The sequence below is a fragment of the Carcharhinus amblyrhynchos genome, chromosome 27, assembly GCF_965287045.1.
Source record: "Carcharhinus amblyrhynchos chromosome 27, sCarAmb.v2.hapA, whole genome shotgun sequence".
NCBI lineage: Eukaryota > Metazoa > Chordata > Chondrichthyes > Carcharhiniformes > Carcharhinidae > Carcharhinus > Carcharhinus amblyrhynchos.
In genome coordinates this window covers 29901196-29913637 of record NC_137350.1, presented here as the reverse complement: position 1 = coordinate 29913637, position 12442 = coordinate 29901196, and the positions used below count along the sequence as shown (strand labels likewise).

At 47.8% G+C, this 12442-nt stretch overlaps 1 protein-coding gene across 3 annotated transcripts in view; it reads left to right on the top strand.

Moving 5' to 3' along the window:
- The window catches only part of LOC145359191 (thyroid hormone receptor alpha), a 381569-nt gene that overhangs the window by 335488 nt on the left and 33639 nt on the right, over positions 1–12442 (top strand). For all 3 annotated transcript variants that reach the window (XM_080213649.1, XM_080213648.1, XM_080213650.1), the window contains one exon: positions 3311–3375. In XM_080213649.1, the coding sequence (XP_080069775.1) occupies positions 3311–3375 (65 nt within the window). The remainder of the gene's footprint in view (positions 1–3310; positions 3376–12442) is intronic.

Below are 12442 nucleotides of genomic sequence, written 5' to 3'. Positions count from 1 at the left end.
CTAGACACTTTCTGAGACAAATAGCTGACTGAATGTTGCTTCTCCCTTACGGGTGCCGAATTGCAGAAGGAGTCCATTCGGCCCATCATGTCTGCACCAGCTCTCCAAACAAGCGTTATGACTTAGTGCCATTCCCCTGCCTTTTCCCTCTGCCCCTGCATTGAAGGGATACCTCGATTGAACCCTGTCTCCACCACACTTCCAGCCAGTGCATTCCAGACCCCAACCACTCGCTGCGTAAAAAAACTTTGTTCCCCACATTGCATTTGCTTCTTTTTCAAATCACTTTTAAAATCTGTGTCCCTTTTGTTCTCGATCCTTTTATGAGGGGGAACAGTTTCTCCATACCTACTCTATCCAGCCCCCTCGTGATTTTGAGTATCTCTATCAAATCTCCTCTTAGCTTTCTTCTCTCCAGGGAGAACAATCCCAACCTCTCCAATCTATCTTTATAACTGCAGGTTTTCATCCCTGGAACAATTATTGTCAACCTCTTCTGCTTTCTCTCCAACGTATTCACATCCATCCTATGCGTGGCACTGTACACAATGCTCCAGTTGCGATCTAACTGGTTAGTGTCTTGTATAATTTCAGCATAACCTCCTTGCTCTGCTGCTCTGTGCCCCTATTAATAAAACCCAGAATATCGTATGTTTTATTTATCTCTCTGGCTGCTTGCACACAGCAGCAGAGTAGCTCGTAGAATCACTGCTATGAATCTCTGCTGCATTTTTCCAACACTTTCTGTTTCCATTTGGAAAAGCTCCTGGACTACAAATACAACTGAGAATAAATCCATTGATTTTTCTGTGAAAAATCAATGGTTTGCAGATTCAGAATTGGCCAGATGCCAGTAATGAGCACGGATTATCTACAATCGTGGCACAGTGGTTAGCACTGCTGCCTCACAGCGACAGGGACCCGGGTTCGATTCCCTGCTTGGGTCACTGTCTGTGAGGAGCTTGCAAATTCTCCACCTATCTGCGTGGGTTTCCTCCGGGTGTGCCGGTTTCCTCCCATAGTCTGAAAGACGTGCTGTTTATGCTAAATTCTCCCTCAGTGTAGAATCCCCGTTGTGTCTGTACTAACCACATCCACCCCAGGCCCTATTCCCATAACCCCACACATTTACCCTGCTAATCCCCCTGACACTAGGGTCTGTTTAACATGGCCAATCAACCTAACCTGGACATCTTTGGACTGTGGGAGGAAACCAGAGCACCTGGAGGAAAACCACACAGTCACAGGGAGAAAGTGCAAACAGACAGTGACCCAAGCCGGGAATCGAACCCAGGTCCCTGGAGCTGTGAAGCAGCAGTGCTAACCACTGTGCTACCATGCCACAGAATATGAATCAGAATTTGACTTATTCAGGAGCAGTGAGCCTGTGGTACTGACTGTAAGTATGAAAGTGGATGAGGGTGGTGTAGGGGGGAGTGGGGTGCACCTTGTGGATGGGCATGTTTCTCTCACATTGCGTGCGTCACACCCAGCTGCCACTGGGAAGTTGCTCAGCAGAAGCTCCCTGTGTCCACAGGAATCCACCACATTAGTTGGGAAATCAGTTTTATGGAGCTCTTGTCAAACACACCAAAGCCTGGGGGCTGTTCTTTGTCTGGTCGGATTGCCAGCCTGGGTATGGAGCGAACTGAGCAGCAATGGAAACAACCTCGCATCCCACCATGCAGCTCGGAGCTGAATTGACTGCCTGGCTGAAGGGGAGACATTGGGCCGGATTTCACGGCCTCGCTCCTTCCGAAACTGTAAAATCCCACTGGAGTTGAACAGGCCTTCCCATGTTCTGTCCCTCGCCCGCTCCAATTCCCGTGGCAGGCGGGACTTTGATTTGATTTGGTTTATTATTGTTACATATATTAGTATACAGTGCAAAGTATTGTTTCTTGCGCACTAGACAGACAAAGCATACCATTCATAGAGAAGGAAAGGAGAGAGTGCAGAATGTATAGTGTTACAGTCATAGCTAGGGTGTGGAGAAAGATCAACATAATGCAAGCTAAGTCCATTCAAAAGTCTGACAGCAGCAGGGAAGAAGATGTTCTTGAGTCGGTTGCTACATGACCTCAGACTTTTGTATCTTTTTCCCTATGGAAGAAAGTGGAAGAGAGAATGTCCGGGGTGCGTGGAGTCCTTAATTATGCTGGCTGCTTTGCCGAGGCAGCGGGAAGTGTAGACAGAGTCAATGGATGGGAGGCTGGTTTGCGTGATGGATTGGGCTACATTCACGATCTTTTGTAGTGCCTTGCGGTTTTGGGCAGAGCAGGAGCCATACCAAGCTGTGATGCAACCAGAAAGAATACTTTCTATGGTGCATCTGTAAAAGTTGGTGAGAGTCATAGTTGACGTGCTAAGTTTCCTTAGCCTTCTGATTAAGTCGAGGCGTTGGTGGGGTTTCTTAACCATAGTGTCAGCATGGGCAGTCCAGGACAGGTTGTTGGTGATCTGGACACCTAAAAACTTGAAGCTCTACAGCTCTTTCTTCTTCATCCCCGTTGATGTAGACAGGGGCATGTTCTCCTCTACGCTTCCTGAAGTCGATGACAATCTCCTTCATTTTGCTGACATTGAAGGAGAGATTAGTGTTGCCACATCAGTTCACCAGGTTCTCTATCTCATTCCTGTACTCTGTCCCGTCACGATAAAATTCGGGCCATTGTGAGCCTCTCAGATGGACATTTGGAGTCGGGGACAGTTAGAACACGGTAAGCAAAGGAGGAGTGGCATAGTGGTTAGTGCTGCTGTCTCCCAGCGCCAGGAACCTGGGTTCAGTTCCAGCCTTGGGTGACTTCCTGTGTGGAGTTTGCACATTTTCCTTGTGTCTGCATGGGTTTCCTCCAGGTGCTCCGCTTTCCTGTCACAGTCCAGAGATGTGTGGGTTAGCTGGATTGGCTAAGTTTCCCTTTAGTGTCAGGGGAATTATCAGGGTAAATGTGTGGGGGTTACGGGGATAGGGCCTGGGTGGGACTGTGATTGGTGCAGGCTCGATGGGCCGAGTGGTCTCCTTCTGCACTGTAGACATTCTAAGCTTCTATGAAAAGTTGATCCAGGCATACACAATTCAGACTGGCCAGAAATTAGGTTTATTTTGACTGGGACCCCAGAGTCATTTCATACTGTGGCTTCCAGCTTGGGTTGGTGAAAATCCCGTGGATTTAATGGGGCAGTTTGACATCTGTAATTTATCCCTGGTCTTTTCTCATTTCACTGGGTGGGTTTTGCAGTGGCAGTGTTCGAGACTGCTCGCTGAGATTGGAAGGACTGCACTCACTGACGTCTTATTTTTCCCTTCCAGGTGGCCAAATGGAAAGAGAAAACGGAAGAACAGTCAGTCTTCAATGAAATCCACCAGCATGTCAGGTACTGTCTCACACACACAACTTTCAGAAAGGAACAGTAAACTGGCTAGCGGTGGGTAAGGGCTCACAGAGCAACTGGGTGGAATAGAGGAGCAATATTGCCAGAGTGTTGGGAACAGTAAGAGACATCCAGTGTTCTGTAAGGAAACCGTCTTCTTGAAATTTATTTATTAGTAGGCTTACATTAACACTGCAATGAAGTAACTCTAGTAATCCCCTAGTCGCCACACTCCGGCACCTGTTCAGGGACACTGAGGGAGAATTTAGCACGGCCAATGCACTTAACGACATCTTTCAAACTGTGGGAGAGAACCGAAGCACCTGGAGGAAACTCACGCAGACATGGAGAGAACATGCAAACTCTGCACAAACAGTGATCCAAGGCCGGAATCGAACCCGGATCCCCGGCACTGAGAGGCAGCAGTGCGAACCACTGCACTAGCGCGCTTCTTTGAAAGCAATCTCATGACGCAGATCAAGCTTGCAAAGAAGAAGGAGTGAGAGCTAACAGGTGCTGTTACTCTCCCTTTGTCTAAACGGTTCCAAAAGCTTGTCCTGCCAAATAAACCCGTTGGGCTCTAACTTGGTGTTGTGAGACTTCTTGCTGTCCATCCAATATCCCACAGGCCTGGAAAATCCGAACTGGTGTCAGTTCCTGTTTCACAGGAAATGAGAGTACGTGCACATCATTCAGCCCTTTGAGCCCACTCCGTCATTCATCGAGATCACGGATGATCTAAGTCAACTCCCTTTTCCCGCATTGTCCCTGTATCCCTCACTGCTTTGACCATGTAGAGATGTATCCAAAACAGCAAATGCTGGAAAATCTCAGCAGATCTGACAGCATCTGTGGAGAGAGAATGGAGCCAACGTTTCAAGTCTGGATGACCCTTCGTCAGAGCTCTGTTCGTCAGAGCTTTGCTCAGTTCTGACGAAGAGTCACCCAGACTTGAAATGTTGGCTCCATTCTCTCTCCACAGATGCTGTCAGACCTGCTGAGATTTTCCAGCATTTTCGATTTTTGTTTCAGATCCCGGGGGCATCCGCAGTACTTTGCTTTCTTCGAAATGTTTCAATCTCAGTTTTAAATGCATTCAATGACTGAGCAACCCCCCCCACCCTGCACTGTCCCCACCCTCCCTCACACTCACCCCCCACCCACCCAACACACATTTCCAAAAATCTGTGCAGTTATACTAAAGATTGAATTTGATTCAAGTATTCAAGACAGATCGGGGCGGGGGGGCGGGGGGCGCGGTGTGGTCAGTGGCACGGTTGTTAGCACTGTTACCTCACAGCGCCAGGAACCCAGGTTCAAATCCAGCCTCGGGTCACCGTGTGGAGTTTGCATGGTCTCCTGTGTGTCTGTGTGGGTTTCCTCCAGCTGCTCCAATTTCCTCTCACACTCCAACGATGGATTGGCCATGCTAAATTGACCCCTAAGTGTCAGAGAGACTAGCACTTTAAATATGTGATTACAGGGATAGGGCCTGAGTGGGATTGTGGTCAGTGCAGGCACGATGGGCCAAATGGTCTCCTTCTGCACTATGGGGATTGTTTTACTCACTGCAATTTTACACCTCTATTATTCTCTATTCATATGCTATAACTTGTTTTAAAGTATGCTTTTTAAGATGATTTATAAAGTGGATTTTCCCCACGGGGTAACTGCCTCACTATGTTATACTACCGCAACGTAAACAGTAGGGAGCTCCTGGATTGAAGTATCGGCCTGCGCTGGGTTAACTGATCCGGACTGGGGCACAGCTGGGGGCAGGGAAACAGGAATGTTGGCGTCAAGAAACCCTGGATGAGGCGACGCAAAGACCTTTCCGCATTCCTGCATTGTTACAGCGCACTGACCTCTGCTGGAAACACGGGTCAGTGCTGAGAAAAGACGGGATCCAGCAGTGGCTTTGACTCCTTCCGCCAAACAACAGCCGCCCACTGCAGCGAGAGGCATCGATAACTGGGGAAGGGACCAGAGGGCCGCCAGCCCCCCCTCCACCCCCCCCCCCCCCCCCCCGCCCCCCCAAACTGGCAAACAAGGGGGCAGAATGGGAGGGGGAGGGTGGGGGTGGTGTCAATACTGAAAGGCCCAGCTTGTCGGATTTCAACAATCAACCTTGTTTAACATTTTAAAAATTACTGTGTTTGATTCTGGAAAGTTGTTGGTGAAATGCACACCTGGATCCAGTTACTTGTGGTGCACGCTCCTAAGGCCCGGGCCCATTCAGACCAGAGCTGCGCAGGTTAGGTGGATTGGCCGTGCTAAATTGCCCCTTAGTGTCAGGGAGACCAGCTAGGGTAAATACCAGCGGTTACAGGGGTGGGGTGGGATTGTTGTCAGTGCAGGCTCGATGGGCCGAGAGGCCTCCTTCTGCACTGTGGGGATTCTAGGATCCGTCTATGATGCAATAAGAATTTTCACTCAGATTTGGTGAGGGTGCGACCAGCCACTAAACTGGCCCGCACAAAACGTGGCAATCGGCTGCTTTATCTTATTTCACATTCCCATATTTAGTCATTCACGGTCAATTTGTGGAAAATTCGGGGCCGTTGCTATAGTAACTATGTGGCTATAAATTGTACAGTGGGGAGTACGGTATCCCAAAAAAACACAGAAACACAGAGAGGAGGCCGTTTGGCCCTTCGAGCCTGCTCCGCCATTCATCACGATCATGGCTGATCGTCCAACTCAATCGCCTCATCCTGTTTTCTCCTCATAGAAAAGCGAGAAAAAAAACATTGCAACGCCCAGTCGGAACATTTTGTGTCCAGCACAGTCATGGTCCTGTGACTGGTGTTGTTGTAACCTGACAACAAACTAAAGTGACCTCGAATGTTTGATCGAATCACTCACTTCCGATGCCTTTGTAGAAGTAGGAGACATGTTGCCATAACCAATAAGCATTGTCACGCCGCTAACAGTCTGAAACATCCCCCCCCCCCCACTCCCCCCTCCCGTATAAATAGATCGCGCCCTCGCTGCCTTTGTGTTGTTTGTTGGAGTGGTGTGAATGCAACATAATCTAACATGACTGCAAAATAATTTAGCATGAGTCACCTCTATTTTTATGCCTCAACTTGGTGTGGAAATGCTTTTGGAGGCCTAAGGGGTTTAAATTGGCAGCAGTCGTTTTAACTGTTGCTATTCAAAGCTGAATTTAAGGACACGGGTTGCTGGACGTGTAAAACTGGGTGAACGTTTTGTCCCGTGATATCTGCCCATCAGTCTCACCGGACAACCCCCAGGTTCAATGTTTGCTGAATTAATTGATCTCGCCCAGTGTTCTATTTAATTCACAGAATTGGATCACAGCAGTTGCAAAAGGAGGCCATTTGGCCCATTTGTGCCTGTACTGGCTCTCCCAATCAGCATTTCGCTTAGTGTCAGTCTCCTGCCCCCTTTCCAGTAATCCTGTACATTGTTTCTTTCCAAATAATCATCCGATTCACTCTTGACTCTCTCTATTGTTCCTGCCTCCATCACACTCTCCGACAGTTCATTCCAGATCCTAAATGTTCTGTGTGTGAAAAAGTTTTTTTCTCACATTGTTTTTGCTTTTTTTTAACGATTACCTTTTAGTCTCTGCCCTCCCATTCTCAATCCTTCCACAAACAGGAACAGGTCCCCCTATCCACTCGGTCTGGATCCTGAGTTGGAATACTATCTGACCTCTGCTCAGCCATTTTATCTCCAAGGACAAGAGTCCCAACTTCTCCAATCTACCTTCACAATGGAAGTTTCTCATCCCTAGAACCATTCCAATTAACCTCTTCTCCAATGCAATACGATGACATAGTGGTTAGCACTGCTGCCTCACAGCACCAGGGACCCGGTTCAATTCCAGCCACGGGTGACTGTCTGCATGGAGTTTGCACGTTCTCCCTCTGTCTGTGTGGGTTTCCGCCCACAGTCCAAAGATGTGTGGGTAAGGTTGGTTGGCCAGGCTAAATTAACCCTAGTGTCAGGGGATTAGCAGGGTAAAAGTGTGGAGTTATGGGAATAGGGCTGGGTGGGACTGTGATCGCTGCAGACTTGATGGGCTGATTGGCCTCCTTCTGCACTGTAGGGATTCTTTGATAATGACTTCACATCCTTCCTAAAATGCATGATGTGGACATGCCAACCTGGTGTTGTGTGACTTCCTATGTTCCTAAAATACAGCACCCAGAACTGTACGCAGTACTCCAGCTAATGTCTTGTATAAGCTCAACATAACCTTCTTGCTCCTGTACTGTTTGCTGAGGACATTTTATTAACTGCTCTCTCAACCTGTGCTGGCACCTCAGTGACTTATGGACCCAGGTCCCTCTGCTCCCTCACTCCCTTGAGATCAGCAACCCCTTTTTATATTATCCTGTCCTTATATACGCCCTGTCCTTCCAACTCAAATGTATCATCTCACATTACTCTGTAGAACCTCGTTTGCCACCTATCTGCCCATTCCACCAAAGTGTGTTTAAAGTTTATTTATTAGTTACAAGTAGGCTTATGTTAACACTGCAATGAAGTTACTGTGAAAACCCCCTAGTTGCCACACTCCGCCACCTGTTCGGGTACACTGAGGGAGAATTTAGCACGGCCAATGCACCTAACCAGCACATCTTTCAGACTGTGGGAGGAAAGCCGAGCACCCGGAGGAAACCTATGCAGACACGGGGAGAACGTGCAGACTCTGCACAGACAGTGACTCAACCTGGAATTGAACCCAGGTCCCTGGCGCTGTGAGGCAGCAGTGCTGACCACTGAGCCACCATGCCACCCTTGTCTATGTCCTTCTAAAGTTCCACACTTTGATCCTCACAGTTTTCGATTCAGCCATGGAGTGCGGTTTTGCTGGTAGGGCAACATTCATTTCCGATCACTGCCTTTGAGACGGTGGTGATGAGCCATCTTCTCGAATACCGCTTGGTTTGTGAGGTTACTTCAGAGGGCAGTTTAAGAGTTAACCACACTCGTCTAGTCAGGTACCACATGGCAGAGGTCACATTTAGGCCAGACCACATATGGCTGGCAGATTTCCTTCTCGAAAGGACATTAGTGAACCATGTCATGTGGTTTCATGGTCAGCATTACTGATGCAATCTTTCTCTTGCAATTTTTATTTAATTAGTTTCATTTCCCCAGTTGCCATGGTGGCTTTTGAATTTATGTCACCAGGTCATTAATCCAGGTCTCTGGGTTACTCGTCCAATAACCAAACTACGCTACCATATCCTCAAGTAATTGGCAGCTTTACTCCCAGATTAGACAGAGGTACGGGTATATGAACATACGAACAAACTAGGAGCAAGTGTAGGCCATTTAGCACTTTGAGCCTGTTCCATCATTCAACAACATCATGGCTGATCTGACTGTAACTCCATCTTAAACAAGCGACCCCTTATTTTTAAACAGTGACCCCCTAATTCTAGATTCTCCAGCAAGAAACACCCTCTCCACATTCACCTTGTCGACACCCCTCAAGGTACCCCTTAAAGGTTTCAATCAAGTGGCCCCCTGCTCTTCTCAAGTGGATACAGAGGAAGTGGCTTAGTGGTATTGTCACTGGAACTCATAATCCAAAGACCCAGGACAAGGTCTTGTGGCCCAGGTTCAAATCCCACCGCGGCAGGTGGTGAAATTTGAATTCAACAAAAATCTGGAATTAAAAATCTAATGATTGTTGTTAAAACCCCACCAGGCTCACTCTGCCCTTTAGGGAAGGAAACATGCCATCCTTACATGGTAAAGTCTACATGTGACTCCAGATCCACAGTAATGCCATTGACTCTCAAATGCCTGCTGGAATGGAGGGCAGTCAGGGATGGGCAATAAATGCTGGCCCAGCCAGTGATGCCTGAATCTTGTAAATAAAAACCTTTCCTCATAAACCAGCTTGCCCATTCCGGGTATCATTCTAATAAGCCTTCTCTGAACTGCTTTCACACCTTTCCTGAAATAAGAAGACCAGTACTGTGCACAATACTCCAGATGTGGCCTCACCAATGCCTTGTACAACTGAAGCATAACCTCCCTACTTGTGTAATCAATTCCCCTCACAATAAACAGTAATATTCTATTAGCTTTCCTAATTACTTGCAAAAGATTATTGGGCTCTCAGTGCTGGTTGTGATCCATCAACACACTTCCTGTAAGAGACAGCCGTTTGGATGTTGTGCGAGTACATGACCAGGCTAGCCTGTGACGCCCCCAGCGTTCGAATAGCATACCCACACTCGCAATCAAGGCACGCGCATGAGCAAAGAAGCAAAAGGGCACCGATGCGTGTGATAAATCCGGTACAAAATAAAACTGTCATCAAGAAAAGAGAGCTGGGATGGATTTTTCCAGTTAAAATAAATTGCATGGCGCAGTAGTGACACTGTACAAAACATCAAAGGAGAAAAACAGCAAGCTGGCTAAATGATTACATCCATCCTGTCAAGGATCCAGGACAATAAATGGGATGTAATTTAATATTCTGGAGATTTGCTTCATTGGTTTCTGCTGAACTTACTTCAGGAGATTTGAACAGAAGTGAGGGATTCCATTAGCTGTTTGACCCATTGGAACAGTGGGCCCTTCCAGGAACTAGTCTATCACCCAACTAAACTTAGAATCATAGAATCCTACAGTGCAGAAGGAGGCTATTCGGTCCATCGAGTCTGCACCGACCACACAGGCCCTGTCCCTGTAACCCCATGCATTTATCCCAGCTAGACCCCCTGGCACTAAGGAGCAATTTATCATGGCCTACCCACCTAACCCGCACATCTTTGGACTGTGGGAGGAAACCGGAGCAGCTGGAGGAAACCCGCACAGACACGGGGAGAATGTACAAACTCCACACAGACAGTGATGTAAGGCTGGAATTGAACCTGGGTCCCTGGCGCTGTGAGGCAGCAGTGCTGATCATTGTATCACCATGTTGCCCTAGTCCATTCATTGGAATGCAGTGAACACCCCCTGTCTGATGGAGGGATGATCATTGATGAAGTGGCTGAAGGCGGCTAGACTTCAGACAAACTCCTGCTGCCATATTTTTATAAAGAACAAAGATAAGTACAGCTCAGGAACAGGCCCTTCAATCCTCCAAGCCCGTGCTGATCATGATGCCCTAAATAAACTAAAAACAAAACCTCCTACCCTTATTCAGTCCGCATCCCTCTATTCCCTCCCTACTCATATACCCATCCAGATGCATCTTAAATGTTGCTCGGGATGCCAGCTTCTACCACCACCCCTGGCAGCGTGTTCGAGGCACCCACCACTTACTGTGTGAAAAACTGCCCCCTGCACATCTCTCTTAAACTTTCCCCCTCTCATCCTGAATCTGTGTCCCCTTGTAATTGACCATTACACCCTAGGAAAGAGCCTCTGACTATCCACCCTCTCTGTGCCGCTCATAATTTTGTAGACCTCCATCAGGTTTCTCCTCAGCCTCCGTCTTTCCAGTGAAAACAATCCTAATTTACTCAACCTCTCCTCATCGTCAACACTCTGGAGACCAGGCAACATCCTGGTGGACTTTCTTTGCATTCTCTCCAAAGTGCTTCCAGTAGTGTGGCGAGCGGAACTGCACTTAATGCTCCAAATGCGGCCTAACCAAGATTTTATACAGCTGCAATATGATTTGCCAACTCTTGTACTTAATGTACATGGAGTCTACAATGATTAACCTCCTGTAACCAGAACTCCAACAACTGAAGGATTTTCCCTCCTGATTCCCATGGACTTAATTTTACCGGGATTATTTGGCCCGCCACCCCCCCCACACTCAGCTGAATGCTGCCTTGATGTCAAGAGCAGTTACAGCTCACTCCAGCTCCTGTGTTATGTTTAAACCAATGTGGTCTCGAGCACAGAAATGGTAGTGGTGCGACCCTGAGCAATCTTGGGTGAGCAGGGTTTGTTTTGATACCTTTTGGCACTTTTAGCCCAACTAAAATAGCCAATTCATGGTCCCCACATGAGGGTTAAACAAGATCCCAAGCTGAAAGGATGAGGCATTGCACCCCTGCCCGGGTTTGATCTAACACTTCATCTTAGCCAAAAGGTCAAGATGGCTTTAAAATATTGCATCAGGTAAAGCCTCAGTTTAACCTCATTGACTGCCCTGATCCTTTACTCTAGACTGAGCAAACCATCGTCACAAGCATCAGCATCCCCCCCTCAGTGTAATGGGCTAACCCATTCCCCTGCCCGATCATGGTTTCACCCCTGCCAGGTTTTTGATGACCACAGATCTCTTGATGGAGCTGGCACCTTGGCCAGAACTCTACCACCTCACCTGCCACGGAATTGGCACGAGCGAGGGTCTGACAACGGGAACCTCTGGCGGGAAGTTCCGGTCTCGTCCAAGCGAGGCTGTAAAATTCCGTCCCAGGTCTCCCTTGGTTGATGATCGAGAGTAGACTGATAGGGGATAATTTAGATTTAGATTTATCCTGCTTGTTGAGGACAGGACATGCATAGGAAACATTCCACATTGTCAGATGGATGCTAGGTTTGTATCTGCAATGCAACAGCTTGGTTAGAAGCGTGGCTGACTCTGCCGCACAGCTCCTCATTTATAATGCAATGCAGAATACAAAGCACAGTGCAGAATACACACTGTGAATACACAATACAGGGAAACACTTCCACCTTTCACCGCCTCAGGATGTTCCAAAGCACATTCCAGTCAACAAAGCGTCTTCAAAATTTGAGTGGCACAGTGGTTAGCGCTGCTGCCTCACAGTGCTAGGGACCTGGGTTCGATTCCCATCTTGGGTCACTGTCTGTGTGGAGATACCGGAGCATGGCGACTAGGGGATTTTCACAGTAACTTCATTGCAGTGATGTGGAGATGCCAGTGTTGGTCTGCAGTAGGCACAATAAGAAGTCTCACAACATCAGGCAAAGTCCTGGTGAATCACCTGATGAAGGAGCAAGCGCTCCGAAAGTTTGTGCTACCAAATAAACAAACCTGTTGGACTTTAACTTGGTGTTGGTAATTTACAGCACTCTGTGCAATACAGGGGCCGTAATGTGAACCAAGCAGCAGGGGGAGGGGTGGAGTCTCGACTCACCAGGAAGC